The sequence below is a fragment of the Camelus ferus genome, chromosome 35 (genome assembly GCF_009834535.1).
Source record: "Camelus ferus isolate YT-003-E chromosome 35, BCGSAC_Cfer_1.0, whole genome shotgun sequence".
In the NCBI taxonomy this organism is placed as follows: domain Eukaryota; kingdom Metazoa; phylum Chordata; class Mammalia; order Artiodactyla; family Camelidae; genus Camelus; species Camelus ferus.
Window position 1 is genome coordinate 2,954,942 of NC_045730.1, and position 16,253 is coordinate 2,971,194.

General features: G+C 41.0%; 1 protein-coding gene across 1 annotated transcript in view; it reads left to right on the top strand.

Annotated features, from left to right (window-relative positions):
• The window catches only part of NET1 (neuroepithelial cell transforming 1), a 33,389-nt gene that overhangs the window by 4,805 nt on the left and 12,331 nt on the right, over positions 1–16,253 (top strand). The window contains exons 2-3 of the mRNA XM_032474068.1: positions 182–248; positions 4,063–4,122. Of these exons, the coding sequence (XP_032329959.1) occupies positions 182–248; positions 4,063–4,122 (127 nt within the window). The remainder of the gene's footprint in view (positions 1–181; positions 249–4,062; positions 4,123–16,253) is intronic.

Sequence of the window (16,253 nt, forward strand, 5' to 3'; positions counted from 1 at the left end):
TCTGGGTTTTTTGGGTTTTGTGGGTCTTTTTAATATACCCTCCTTATTTCTACAATTGGATGACTAATAAGGCTACTTTGAACAGTTTTGAAACTATGAAAAAGATAGCTTTTTATCTGTCTAGTGCTTTATTTTACTGAAGTTACTCAGTGTATTTATTGTTTGAATTTTCTGTTAACAGATACTCCCTTCGGAGAGGTAGCTCCTTCACATTTTTAACACCTGGCCCCCATTGGGACTTCACTTTGGTGAGTAGGCACCTGGGATTTTTATTTCAAGACATTAGACAGAAATAATTCCTGGGTTGTCTTTCTGTCTGGTGTACAGCTCAGTTGTCTGTACCTCCCTGAAAACCTTTAGGTGTGGAGTTTCTAGCACCATCTTTGTCAGCCTGATTTAATTCTTTTCTGCTAAAAAAAGAAATTTTTATTTCAATTAAATATAAGATATAATTTGAAAAGTATTGGCTCTATTCATCTTGAACTCTATGCATTTCTTTCTCTTATTCCTACCAGTGTTAAAATTAAGAGAATATGTTATGAAACATGAAGTTTTTTTATGTACATACTCTAACAGCTTTTTCTTGGTTGAAAAATACTTAAATGATTATAGATAACAAATACATAATGAATGGATGATTTTCTGTTATTAATCATCTTATTCTAGAGGGACTGCTTCATTATTTTTAGAATGAGACTTCACAGAGGCATCTAACCTTGTGCAAAGTGACACCAGAAAATTGAGGAGTTTTTGTAATTAAACACTCATTATTTCATAATACCCCTATAAATAAAGTATGTACAAAGACAGCATGATTCTTACGCTTTTCTTATTTGGGGGAAACAGCAGAGATGATTCTGTTCCAGTCAGCCAGACCTTGCTCGTGTGCACGTGCTGACGATGTGCTGCTGGGTTCGGCACCGCACATTTCACTTAATTCCATCCTGTTGTATTTAATTTATGTTTCTGTTGGGGACTTCTGTTCAAGATTTCTGTACTCATTTATGTACATTAATTGGTCGGTAAAGCATTCATAGCAAGAGTCTTCTGATTTTAATGCACTTGCACATTTTCCTCTGAAACCTTTTTCATTTTGGTCCCTTCCCTTACTAACTGAACCTAAACTTAAATAGAAAAACTGTAGTAGAGAAGTGTCTCCAAATTTGATTTTGCAAGCCTATCAGCAAAAATATTTTGAGCATTAATTACCCTAATACAGTCTTTTATCATGTTTAGGTACATTATAGCTATTGTCTCAAAGCACAGTACTCACTTCGGGTGAGGTTAATGATAGTGGACATAAATCTGTATGTCAAATAGTCAGGACAGTTTCATAGCTTGGGGCTGACTTCTAAATTGGATGTGATTAAACTGCCACTGTCTTTAACTCACGTTTGAAAATGTAGGTGATGGTGAGCTCATCACCTGTATGTTACATTTTAGTAAAGCTTATTTTTAAGGATTGAGAAATACATAGAAACAAAGTGCTTACACTTTCCTCCTGCACTGCAGGGAAGGTAACTTGCACGTCTTCTGGGATGGGGACATCTCACTCAGGAAAGCACTTTTGTAGAGGGCTCTGTGACAAAAGAAATATCTTGCGTTCATGTACTAAAACTTTTGAAATATGATTAAGGAATACTAAGAGGGAGATTTATAACTTAAATACATAGTTTAAGAAAGGAAAAGGATAAAAACTAAGCATCTAACTCAAGAGGTGAGAAAAAGAACAATAGAGTAAATCAAAGAAAATAGGAGGAAAAGTAAGAGCAGAGAAAGTGACAAACACAGACAACACACGTAATGATGAAATGTTAGAGACATTCCCCTGAAGTTAGAAAGCATGCCGTCATCATGTTTAGCCAGCACTGTAGTAGTGCTGCTAGCCAACACAGTAAGACAGGAAAACAAATGATACAAAAGTTAGAAAGGAAGAGCCAGTACGATTTCATACTTAGAGACAATATGATTGTCTATGTAGAATATGCAAGAGAATATTAATAGCAACTATTAGAACTAACAAGAGTTTGAGCAAGACTATAAAAATTACAAAAATCAATCAATAGAATGTGTGTGTGTGTATACACACACACCCCTAATATATGTATATGTATATTATATATGTATACATGTATATATATGTTATATATTATGTCTATATATATTATATATATGTATGTATACATGTATTAGGGGTAAATTTTTAATGATGCTTTTATTGAAATAAAACTTAAAACTAGGAATAAACCTATGAAAAGATCTGTGAGACTTACTCCAAAGGTACAGAAATTACACAGCATAATATGGGTGCAGGTCTAGATAAATAGACCAATGGGATAAAATCGAGAGCCCAGAAACTGAGCCACATGTACGTGAGCACTCACTGCATCGCAGGCTGTGTGAAGGCGGGGTGCTCTCAACAAGGGTATTAGGTGCGGGGGCAGTTGGCTGAAGCACCTTGTACCACATACGTACAAAACTACATTCTAGGTGGGTTGAACATACAAATATGGAAAGCAGAACTTCAAAATATTTAAATGAAAATACACTAGAATATTTAAAAGTCTGTCAAATTTCTTTATACAACTGCCCCCACATGAGCATGGGTACGATTCTCTGTAAGTACATAAGGGTGACCATGTACATGCTTTATTCCCATCAGTACGATCTGCTTTTTGCTTGGCAGTGTCCTCCTGTGAAGGTCCTTCCCTCCCCAACTGCACTCTGACCCGTCAGCAACGCTGTGTGTGTCCCTCTGTGTTCTGCTTGTAAAATCATTTACAAATTATATTATTCAAATAATATACAAATACATATAAATATCACATACAAATAATATATGATTATATTATTCATACTTGTCTGCATCTTCTGGATATAACCTTAGGATCAGTAAGGACTTCTTGAGTTCTGTCATTTCATTTTTTTAGTTTTTCCCAATTCTGATTTACAGTGTTCTTTCATGTCCTGTATCATTTTCTTAAGTCTTTTAGCTGAATTTGAAATACAATGTTACAGGTTTGCTCTGCTGCCTTGAGCATCTCCTTCTGAGGTGACTTCCTTCCCTGTAGAGATGTTATTCTGTCCCTTATGCTCTTTTTTCTTAGAGTTACTGTGTGTAGGATTTGACTTGGAGAACTTTCTGTTCATTTAAATGTGGATTAGTTAGTTTTCCTGAACTTCTACAAAGAGGCTTGGTTCAGGTAGCTTTTCCAACTTTGTAGCGTGCCCTCTTTTGTTTTCATGAGGGCTTGCTTCTGAGACTTCCAGGCTTGATACATTTTCTCCACTTCTGTGTGGACTTTATTTTTCCTTTTCTTTATTTGCTTTCTCACCAGCTTCTCCTCAGGTGGGGCCAGCACCTGGGAGGGAGCCCTGGCTGCTCAGTTTGGAGAGTTCAGGAGAACGAGGCTATATCACAAGTAACCTGAAACGTTAATCTGAGATGTGGGAGAAGAAATGTACTTAAGGATTCTTCTTCAATACTGATTAAGGAGTAGAAATTAAAGACCTATACACAGTTTTGTCACTGCTGGTACCAGTAGGACTGAATGCAGGTGATGAGTGATTACTGGAAGGTACTCCAGGGACGTGCAAGTTCATCTTCCACCTGATAAATCCTGCTTCAGGCAACAAATCTTAATTAACTTGGGCCAGAATAAAAGAAATTTTTTTTTCTAGTGGAGATCCCTCACCTCCCTCCCTCCGTAGTATAAATATGTGTTCCTTTTCTTAAAAACTTACTGACTTTATATATAAAACATCTACATTTTCTCTAATAAGTATAGACTTGACTTACATGAGAGTTCTGTTCTGAAAAACTTTACATGAGTGAGGTTTTAATAGGGTGGGATCACTTCACAACAAGAGATGGTTTAGTCAGAGGGAACTTTTTAGACAGTAAATAATAACGTGCTAGAGATACTTTATGAGCATCCCTCAAAAATAATTTTCTTATGAATACAGCCTAAGACTTCACTTTTTAAAAGTGATTTTACTAGTTGTTTAATGGAGTAACATGCATTCCTTCTAATTAAGAATGAAATCTTTTCTTTCTTATAGAAAAGAAAACGAAGAGAGAAAGATGATGACGTCGTCAGCCTTAGCAGCCTTGATCTGAAAGTAAGCCTCGCTGCTCTTGCAAAGAAAAGCAGTTTAAAATACGCAGTGCTTTGTTTCTGTGCTATAAGAATAATGGAAGCTGATTCTTTTGTTTTTGGGGAGTTTTTGCATTTCGCATTTTTAAGGGTAACACTGAGTAACACTGGCTCTTACAGATACCCTCTTTCTTCTGCTCTACTTCTTTGGTAAGAATGAGCAGAAAACCTCCGCCAAAACAGTGCTGCGCTGTGACGGAGATCACAGCCCACGTGCCTAGGGAGACCAGGCCCGCCGCGGGGGGCGCCGCCGCGGGGGACGGGGCGGGGCGGGCAGGAGGGGCAGCGTCCCCTGTGCTCTCGCCCACGCCCCGCTGCGTGTGGCCCTGTCGGAATCGGGGTTTTATGCTCAGTCGCCTAAATGTTAAACGTTGGCTTCCCTTTGCTTCTCTGGGCCCAAGTGCTGAAGCCTTGAGGGTCTCATAGCTGTTCAGTTTGCCACTATCTGACCAACAGAAAGGTTTTGGGGGAAACACGGTCTCTTTTTTTGGTGTACATTGGGTTTTCTGTTTCGCTATGCTAGTTGCTCCATCTGCTTTTTTTTACTTTAAGGAGTGAAGATCTGTCATTAACATATTGAGTAAGCCAACAGAATGATAAAGCTGGTCAAAGGATATAGGAAACACTGAAGTATTCTGGTCACTGAGAGAGAGAACGATGGGATAAGACTGCTAAATTGGATACAAAACAGATGAATACCCTCATCTTCATCGCTGCCTACAGAACATATTTGCATTGCTCTCAGTTTGCTGCAGTTAACATTTACCCTTACAGATCTGTAAAAAGCAAAAAAAAAAAAAAAAAAAAAAAAAAACCCTAATCAGTTGCAAATAGTGAATCAAGAAAAGGGTATACACCTTAGAAAATGCGATTCTCCAATGAAGAGGCATTCAGGAATCCTTTTGTCTGGTTTCCAGTTTTGGATATTTTATTTCTAATTTTTTCGTTAGTTTTATAACCTTTCTAATTCTGATTTATGTTCCTTCATAGCTGGTTTTGGAATAGTTACAGTTTTTGTGAGCATGTTTTCCTACCATGCTTTCACTTTTTGTAGGGATGTTATTTTTCCCCTTATACCTTGTTTTCTTATAAAAACTTTGCAATGGATTTAACTACGATTCTTTTTTTATTGGCCATTGTTATGTGAAAGTAGTTTTAGAAAGGAGGAGTTGAGTCAGGAGAGCTTTTCCATCTTTATGACTCTGAAGCTCCCTCTTCTGTGGTCTGTAAGAAGTAAGAAGTATAGATTTATTTCCCGAGTTCTCCAGGACCTGTTTTTCTCCTCAGCATTTATTTGAACTTTCTCTTTCCTGTGTATCTGTAACCTCTGTTCTGTTGTGTTTGAAACCTGTTCCCAGAGCTTGTGCCACAGTGGAGGGCTTTTGTCCTGGGGATGAGCTTGGAGAGTCCCGGAGGCTCAGGCGTTCCAGCCACACACCCTGCTGTCATTTGAGCACATCCAGCCCTTGTCAGTGTCCGTTGCTGTTCTCGAAGTGGCCTGCCTCACTCTGCAGCTTGGGCCTCTCCTCTGCGCAGCTCTGGCAGACGCTTTGTTATTTTTCTCTGCTCTTTTCTAGTACCGTATACGTCTTACCGTTGTTGCCGATTTATCCATATTAACTTGTGCTTTTGGATTCATGGAGATGTGCACCTTGTTACACAGGCTGAGCATACTGACTCTGCGTTTTGGTTTTGCTGTCCTTGTTCTATGTGTTTTTATGGAAGGATTTAGAAAAATTGTAAAACTGTGCTGCTGCCACTGCCTTATTCCCAGAATTCTGCCTCATGTTGGTTTGTTCCCGGGGTGGTGAAATTCCTTCATAGCTGTCCATTGCTTTAAAGGTAAAATCCAAATTCACCTTTCCTCTAAACCTAATTTACTTTTAGCAGATTTTATTGACATTGAATTTGCTGGAATTATTTGAATTACTATCATTTTTTGGATAAAATATTACGAGATAATACTCATCAACTAGCCAAAGATAGGCTTCTATTGTCCTTCAAAATTAAGTACATTTTAGGGCAATAGTCATATATTTGCATGTACTATTATTAACTTCTTTAGATTGAGGAATTATATTCAAAAAGGAAATCCTTATAAAATTTTGGTTATGCTAAACACACGTCCAGCTGCACAGAGAATAACGCAGTGATGTTGTCTCCATGCCTCCCAAAGCTAAGGATTCATGTACAACTACGATAAGGAAAGAATGAATTTGAAATAATTCTTTACTGAGTATCATCTCTGTATACTCAGAACTCCACTGGAGTCTGGTCTAAATTCTTTATTTTATTTTTTTAATTCCACAAACGTTCATGGAGCACTCACCATGTTCCAAGTGCTGTACTAGACCTTAGAGATAAGACTGTATACAATCAGGAACCAGGACCTGTGACAAAATCTACTCCTGCAGAGGTGACAGTAGACTGTGCAGAAATACCAACTGGTCTAGAAGGCGGAATGAGAGTAAGAGAAGATGTTTTGGAGGTTTTGATTTGGGTTTCCATGAGGGCAAATGTGAACTGGGGAAACCAAGCTAGGTAGGGAAGGGGCATCTACAAACCCCTGCAAAGAGCTAAAATCAGTTAAATGTTTAGGGAATGATAAAGAGATGATTTGGAAAGATTCAAAGACATATACGAGGAAGAACTAAGAAATGAAGTCGAACGGAGGGTCAGTTGGCCACTGAGCTGAAGGCTGTAAACAACTGGCTGAAGAACTGATGGCTCTCCCATGAAAGTCCACAGAAATAGCATTCTGGGTTCTTGCACTGACTTCCTGAAGTGCGGCCCTTCCGCCTGCGGAGAAGGTATAGGTTAGTGAGGGTTGGGAACAGGCGAGAGGCCCTGAGTTAGGGTAGCGGCTGTGGAAGCGAAAAGAGCCTTCATGGGGCTCCCTCCTTACCCGTCGTCTCCGCTTGGTTAATCTTTCTCGGAGAACTCGTTCCCTCAGCAGACCCTTCTGTCTGAAACTGAAGGCTCCCTAATCTGAACCCTCAAGACAGATCACAGTCCTGGTTTTCTGTCTTTCTATGCGGTTGCTTCCAGAGATAGAGCCTTGCTTCTGGCCTCCCTGCCCGTAGCCTCTCGGTGGCACCGCACTGCTCTTTCTCCTCAGCGCCTTGCTTGCGTTCCTTCGCAGCTGTCCACTGTTGCGATGATAAAGCCCAAGTCCTGTGCTTAACGTGGAAGCCCCGTTGCAGCCTCCAGGATCTCTCCTACCGCACTTCCCGTCCCCTCCTTTGCACCCTGTTCCTCTTCACTCCCTTTGCCTGCTGATGCCTCTCTATCCTCTATGCAGCTGTTATGTCCAGGATCCTCCCCAGAGTCTAACTTCTGTCCCAGGAGTCCATCCCTCACCAGCCTGGGAGGTGTGCCCTCTAGGTAGGGAGAACTGAATGAGGAAAGAGCAAATTAGGATTTCAGGAGGAGGAAAGAAGTCAGCAGTGAAGTTCTGATGATCACAGAAGCCTTAAGCTGTATTTGTACCTTGAAAATAATGACTGGCTGAAACAGGTACTCAACCCTGGCTGCAGGTCAGAGGCACCTGGGAGCTTTTAGGGGAAGAAATGTGCTGCTGGGCCCTATCCCAGACCGTATACAAGTGGGGAGATGGGGTAACGAACGAGAGAGAGTGACACTGGGACCCAGGAACATCTGGAGACTTTTTTTGGTTTGTTTTTAAGCCAAGGTTGAAAACCACTGGGTTTGACATTCATAAAGTTATTCTTACCCCCCAAAACAAATAACTCTGCCAATTTCCCAACCTCTGTTTTTTGCATGGACTTTCATCTAAGTACAGCAGTTAATATGTAATAAGCTAAATGTAATCAGTTTGTATGCTCATTTGCTGGCTGTTGCTGGAAATTATTCGCTTTATTTACCACTCTATTTCAGCCGCCTAGCCACATGACCTGATACAGAACAGGTACTTAGTAAACATCTGATGAATGAACAGATGAAGTAATGTAGGTCAAATGAATGAAGTAAGACCTTGGACTTTGGCACGCACGTAACATGGGCACTGTGTTCTGGATTTTGCCTTGTATCGCAGAATGAAGAATTCTTCTTACATGAAGAATTTAATACTAACGTTAGTTATCATGTAATGGATCATTGACTATTTTGTCGTGAGGCTGTGATTGCTTATCAAATTTGTCTCTGAGTAAAATTTCAGCACTGTCCTTTATCCGGTTGCCTTACTACCAGAGTATGTATAAATGTATTTATTTTAGAAAGAACACATGATTTGTTTTCCAAAGGTGTTTCTCAGCTCTGTTTCTTAGCGGCCTTGCCTTTTTCTTCCAATAGGAAGAGTCACAAGTGACTGTTGACTTTATTAATGTGAAATAATACTGGGATGAGTAATACTGAGTCATTTTCTACGACTGAAGTTCTTTAACTCCGATATAATCAATGATCAAAAAACAAACCAAAACACTTCAAAAGAAATGCTTTAAAATATATGAACGTTTGGTTCTTTTTCTAAATGTTTGGATTTGGGGAATCTCCTTTTCTTAAAAGTTGAAAGTATACTGAAGTGTTATATTTTGAGTATTGGTGTATGCTGCAATTTTAGATTAAACATAATAATAAATTACATATTTTACTCCTAAATGACTGACAGGTAATTGGTAATTTTCCTGAGGGACAGATATGAATAGTTTGAAGCTAGCTGGAGGCTAAAGCTGGTGACTTCACATAACTATGGCTATCTTACTGCCCTTGTCTTGCATTTCGACGTAAATGGCTGCCCTGTAAAAGAATAAAACATTGTTTCTCTGTTTCTCCCCCTCCTTTCCCTCACATTTAAAAAACTATGGTGAAATATACATAACATAAAATTTACCCTTGTAAGGGTTGTATGCTGAACCTACAGCACGTCTGCAACGTAAATAAATATACCAGATTGTTTCCCCAGTCTCTTGCTTCTGTCTCTTTATGGTATCATTTATCTGATATTTTTGTAGTTTGAGGGGTTCTTTTGTTGTTGTTGTTAAATGGTTTGTTCATCCTGCTTGGCATTCTTTGGACCCTCTTAATCTAAAGAGTAATATTTATTTCAGATTTGCAAACTTTTCTTGCTCTTTAGTTCATTTTCACCCTTTTGCTCTCTAGCCTTTGCTTTTAGAACTCCTATTCACAAGATTTTGGAACATCTGGAAGTACTTCCTATGTTTATGACTCTCTTTTATTCTTCCATCTGTGAGTCTTTCATGCTGTTCTCTCGAAGAATTCCTCAACTTCATCTAATCTGCTAATTTCTCATTAGTGTCTATTCTGCTATTTAGCCTGACTGTTAACATTTTTATTTTGACAATTTTTTATTCCATAATCGCTACTTCTTAGTTTTGTTTTCTCATAAGTCTTTTTTTTTCATTAATATATTTTCCTCTATTACTTTTCTGGGGATGTTAATTGTATTTCTTTTAATGTCACCTTCTATTTGCTCTGTTAACTAATATAAAATAAGCCATAAATCAAATGAAATTATGCTACGGCCAGTGAAGGCTATTTAGAGGTTATGAACTCTAACTTTTGGACCTGTCCTCACCTGTGTTGCTAGTTGTGTGACTTTGTGGAAACTGAGGCAAGGCTTGCATGCAGGTGGTTTAATGTGGGTAATTAAGGGGCTGGGAAAGTGAAGCCAGGAAGGAGGAAAAGCCAGTCCCAGGTGTGTTGTTGACTTGGCAGCTGGCCCTCTGAGGAGCAGCCGGAGGGGAGGGTTTCCTCTCCTGCTCTCACCCCCTGTCGGTAATGTACTCCCCAGTATCTGTGGACTGTACAACCATAAGGCATTAACGAAGCCCTAAAGCAGAAAGTAAGTTGCGGTGCAACTGATGGAAAGGTTGAGGGTGTGAGGAGGGGATGCAAGTTCAATACTGTGCATTCGTTGCACTAGTCAGACGTGCTCAACATTCCATGAAATTCAGTATTTTGCAGAGACTTCAGGGTAGTGGCCAGCCACAACCTCTACCGAAGCTGGAACACAGAGGAACAGGCTGCAGCCTGTGCTGCTGCACGAAGCCCTAGGTGATAAGCATCTCGCTCCTCCGCCCGTAAGAGAGTTCCTCACCCTGGCCCACGCTGCAGTGGCCTGCCCCTCCTTTGTCCTTGGGGAGTCTGACTCGTAGTTTCTTTTCCTTAGTTGAGCTGTGATGGCTACAGGTGCCCTTTGCAGCAGAGCCAGGTTACAGAAGGGAAAACCCCACATCTGGGAGTGACATTCAGAGGGAACAGTTCTCCTTCCACCCCTTGATTCCTGGGACCCAGTGTTGGGGCTGCTGAGGACATAGCAACATACATGGGCTGTTTCACGTGTGTCACATTCTGAGGGACAGTGCTCCAAACCTGCAGGGTTTTATCCCTGAGCTGCTGGACAAGAGTGAAACCTTTAGTAAATAATTGTCTCATTCTGTCAACTGGTGAAACCTTTAATAAATAATTGTCTCATTCTGTCAACTTTCTGCTTCTAGATAAGGAGTGTATGGAAGAACTAGTGGACCAAGTAATTATCTTTCCACTGTTGCAACTCCTTGGCTGTAAAATAAGTCCCCAAGTCCAAGGCAATATTGGGTGGGCCCTCATGCAAGTAAAGCAAGCACTGTACGTTCTCTCAGACGATGGTGCTGGCAGAGGCCCTGAAGACAGAGAAGGAAATTCAACATCCAGTCGAGACCTCAGTTCCAGCCAGGATGAATCACTGCCTGCTGTGGAGGCAGGGGGCTGACATCATCACCCAGCCACCAGGTCTGCTCAGGGGGTGGTGCTGTAAGCCCAGGCTTCAGGATCATCTCTCAGCTGCTGGCAGGCTGGGCATTCATCAGTGGCCACGTCTAGATCAGCCTTCATAAGAGAGAGCCCCTGCTGGTGGCCCACACGTAACCTTGTGCCCGCTGGCATAGCTACCCTCTCTGTGGGCCTGTCGTGTAAGTGAGGGGTGGTCCTGGAGACACAGGATAGAACAGTCATGCTCACCTAGCACCTCCGTGTACTCTCAATGAGCATTAACACGACACAAAGACCCTACAGCTTTGTGCACACTCCACAGGTCCACCTATATGCCTCTTCTCCAGAATTTTTTGTCTCAACAAGTCTTGCTCCTTCCAAGCCTCAGACCAGTCAGCCTAGTCCGTACCTGTGGTCCTTATCACCATTTCATCAATCAGTGACCCACTTCCAGAATCCCATCCTGTGTATCTAATCACTAGGGCCAGTCCTCCTGTTGGTATCTCACGGGGTTCCCTCCAGAAATCGGAGCCTGAGACTTGAGCTAATTGACAGGTAGTCTGTTGTGAGGTGTTGTTCCAGGGAACAAGGAGGCAGCTGATACAAGTGTCTGTTAAGCCGGTCACTGCTATGGGCAACTGAGGCTTGATTTTGCTGGGACCTTCCAAAGAGCCATGTAAAGGACGCCACAGAATTGCCTTCTCAGGGGGCTGAAGAGGGAGCTTCGTCCACTAATGGCTTCTGTGATCCACTGTCAGTGGTCGTTGCCTGGGGTGTTAGTCCCTCACACTTGCAGGCCACTTGTGTAAATGCCATGCTCCAGCATCCGAGAAGCCCAGGTGGAAAGCAGGAGATGCACGGTGCAGCGAGGCCAGGTGCTGTCGTGGAGCTGGTTGCCAAGCAGCAACTGGAGTCAGAAGTGGGCTGAGAAAACAGGAGGCCAGGCACAAGGCTGGGCACGAAGCACAGTATCGCTGGTCCCCAGGGTCTGGCCTTAGCTGAGTTTCAGGAGGAAATCCCACTCAGCATTCTGTTAAATACGCATAAGTGATCTTACATGATACTGGCAGTTGTCACCCTGTGTCCTTGAGATAAAAAGTCACCACTAACAGCACCAGTACCCAATTTTATTTGCTATTTGTGTTATGATTGCAAAAAGAACCGTGGTTTTCATAATACCAAACTTCTTAGCCTACCTGCTATTCTGTTTAATTTTTCTAATAGTATTTAACTGATCTGAGTTGATCTTTTCCCAAAATATTCTTAGTAAATCTTGGATGTACTCAAAATTTTAATCCAAATGATTTTTAAAACTCAAATCCACGTACAACTTCATTACTAACTTCTCTCATACTCATCAAGTATTATAACTGCCTTTTGGGGTGTTGTTTTTAACTCATTACCAGATATCCTGGAACTCTGGTTTTCCAGGAGTTCCATTTTATTAGTATTTCAATCAGTGTTTCCTTTTTTAGTAATATTTGAAGATTGGTTTTAAGTAGCCTATTTTTGGAGAGATACATAGTAGTTATTTATAATCTTGAGCTCTAGAGTTTTAAAGTGGAACATAGTTTTTTTATATTTAGAAAAAAGTCCTTAAAGTATTTCTTGTGAACTGTGGAATCTTTTTATATACTTGTGTGTTATTTAAATCTGTATTTAATTTAGTAATATAAAACATGAGAGTTACACAAGGGCCGCAGATAAAAATTTTACTGACATCTAACATGGAAAAAAAACAAAGTGAAAAAAATTGCATTTCACAATGTCTCTTGCAGAGGGCAGCAGAGAGCTAAGATTTTTGTGTTTCCTTTACCCATAATTTTCCTATTGTAATTTTCAGTTGGTGATATTGTTTCAGATGAAAGTAAACAAAAACAAATAATATCAAAACCAAAAAAGTAGTAGTTACTCTTCAGTTCGAATTTATTTCTAAATTTCAGAAATCTAATTTCACATTAAAAGGGAAAACAAAGGTAAGCAGGCTACTAGTCCTTTTTGTAAAGAGAAAGGAAACTTACCTTTCTCTTTACCTTATTCATATTTCAAGGAAGAAAGCACTGAAGGCTCCACACATACAGAAGAACAGAGGCTATAACTAAACCAACTCTTGGGAAACCAGTAATTTTACCAAAAACTTGCATCTTTAACAAAGCTGCATTATTATTTTTAAATAACTCAGTTAAGTTTTTAAGTTTATAAATACCAGGTTTCCTGCACAAAGAAAAGACACTTAACCAACCTGTGCCTCAATTATGCCAGGTATAGACAGTCACAAAAAGAGTTGCTGTTAGTAACGTGCTCATTGATGTCAACCATCCGATGAAATAGGAGCGCTTCTAAGACTTAAGCAGCTGGAACGATCTTATTATTATCTTTTTATTTACCCTCTTATGAGGCAGGTGACCTCTCTACTGTTTTTATGGTTTCCTTCTCTGTAAAATGTTGGCAATTGTTTAGCAAAACTAGCCTGGGACTAGGAGACTCGGGTTTCAAGCGCAGCTCTCCTCCTGACTCAGAACGACGGCCACGCAGCCTGAGCCCTGAGCCGCAGACCTGCGCTGACGGCGCTCCATCTCCCGACAAGTTTCCTAAACCCTCTGAGTCCTGCCTGCCTCCATCTGTATGTAAAATGAAGGTAACAGTACAGACGTCATGGAGTTGGTTAAATAAGGTAACGTGCAGGAAGCGCCCGGCACAGTGGACAGACTCACGTTTCCCTCTCGTCTACACCACCGGCCGGTTTCCTCCGGAAAACACTGAGGTGGATGAGTTAGTGATCACAAAGCCCTGGGAGTTTGTGGAGCATCGTTCGAGTCCAGATTCTTGCAGGCTCATCACTCAGAGCACTAACTGAGCATCCCACGTGCCTCGCTGCTTTGATGGATGCTCTCTGCCACTGTCTACATGATATTTAGCTCCTGAACGTCCAGAATGAACCTAAGATTCTAGGTTTGGTGAGCTGGGGCTTTCATACTGGGACTATCCCTGTTAGACGCTACTTGGCTCCTGTGGGCTTTCTATTTTTACATATAAAGACTTCTACCTTTACCCCTTGGATCCTTACTGAAGGAAAGAAATGAGAGAGAGCCTTTCCCCTCATTGCCTTGGCCATTCCTCTATCAGAACTAAATAGAAAAAGTTTGGAGAAAGACATCAGGACAGAGGCCCGTGAGAACGCCCTGGCAGCTTCTTTCCTGACTCCCACTCTGCGAAAGTCCTTTATTCCCTCATGAAACTCAGTGGCTGTGAAGCGCTGGCAGCTACTTTTTAATAGATGAAACTAACTGAACCAGACTCCTGGGTTCTTACCAGGCCTGAGGGCCTAGGCAGATCAGTGTTCTTACCTGTAAAATTAGAGAACTGGGTTCCATGGTCTGTCTCTACGGTGCTTCCACATAGATGCTGTATAGACCTGAACTGTCCACCACAAACAGCCAGCCCCTCCACGGCCCGGGTGTGACCGGGTAATAGAACAGATGACGAAACATAACCAATCGCCTTTTTTCAAAAGTCTCAAAGCAGAAAGACAAATTGTTAACATTCAGTTATTAACATTAACTGAATGCAAAATACATTGGTGTTTGTAGAAGGGCAGCTTTGGGCCTTCCTACAAGAAGTAACACTGTCCTGCAAACCTTAGGAAATTGGTTTTTATAGATTATTTGCCATTGTTGTCTATGCGCACTATCATTCTGCTCTATTCACTCTTCAGCCTATGTGGTTCCTCGTCTCTTTATTCCATTGAATGAGCACACTTGAGGTCTTCATTAAACTTGTGATAACTAAATCCATGAATCTTTTCTCACCCTTCTTAACCTTTTTGCCATAATTAACACCTTTCTTCCCTTGGCATCTTGCTTTGCTTCTTTCCTTTTGACTGTTTTGTAAAATTCTTTTTCCCTTGGCGTTTCTCCAAAGTTAGATTTGGACCTCTTTTTTGCAGCTCTTCTCCAGCACACATCTCATTCACTCCCAGAGCCTCCTCTCTGGTCCCTGTGTCTCTGACTCCCCAGTGTAAATCTACCCTCTGACCTCTTCCAAGTCCGTGTCCAACACTTCGAAGTACTAGCTCAATATTTTTATCTGCATGTTTTTCTACCACCTCAGACCAGTATGTCTAAAATGAAACGCAGAATGTTCTTTCAGAGCTTTTCCTGTACTTCTGTATTTGCATTAGTAGGTACCTCTCCTAATTTTGAAATCGTAGGCATCTCTGACTAACTGCATAAGTCGCCTCTTGCATGTGTGCTTTTCCTTTCCCACTGCCCCTGCCTTAGGCAGACTTCTAGATACCTGACTATGATTTTTGCATTATGTTCCAGCCTTCCTTCAACCATATTAAACACCACCTTACAACATAACTTTCGTTCTTTCTCACCTGCTCCATAGAACCCTCTGCTGCTCTGTCTTCACCCACAGCCTGTGACCTCACACTGAGTTCTCTCCTCGGGCTCCTTTGGGAAAGACTTGCGCTCTTCCCTTGCTCAGACCTACAAAAACAGAACACGGCCTTCAAGGCACTGAAATGGCATCTCATCGCCTCTTCCCTCGTCTTCCCGCCCTCCCCTCAGCTCGGAAGACTACAGAAGCGGTTACCTCTCCTGAACTCATGTAGCCCTTAACTAGCTGCACAGCTTATTTTGGACTCGTCAAAAGCTGTCCTGTATTACTTGCCTCTTTATGTGGTCTACCTTTCTTTATATGTGGTCTCCTGGCACTTTAGGAGCAGATAATAAGCCTTTTTTTTTTTTTTTTTCAAATCACCCACAGCATCTAGAGAATTAGTGCTTTCTACATAGATTTATCAGATTTCTCTGACCTCAGTAAATCCTAAGAATAGAAATGTTTTTGCAAGTTACCAGCATCATATCATTCAAAGTATACAGTTAAGCTAAAATCCTACTTTTCAAAATAGAATACAGTATTTACTGTTAAAGAAGAAAATCTCCTTTGTAACAGAGCTCCCAAACCAACAGAAGTTTTGGACTAGAAATTTAGAGACTGTTATTCCTTCACCTTTTTGAGTAGGTCCTTAGACTTAACAAAGGTCAGTTAATTCAGAATAGGGAAGAATCCTGTTATGTATACTTTTAGAACAGAAATCATTTTATATGTATTTATGTTATAAAAACATCTGTTACACAGATACCAAATTTTTTAAACATACAGGAAAAAAAAATCTACCTTTCCGTGTAGGAAATGGTGAGCTTTAAAATCTGAGGTGGCCCAAGTACACTTGACCCGTAGCCTGTGGAAGAGTTCTCTTTAGGAAGAGAGTGGAAACAGGGAAGTGCCTACAAGGCTGGCTCTGCTGTCTCAGGAATGGCGGAAACCGGCTTGCAAAACTCAGCTTCCTTTACAACT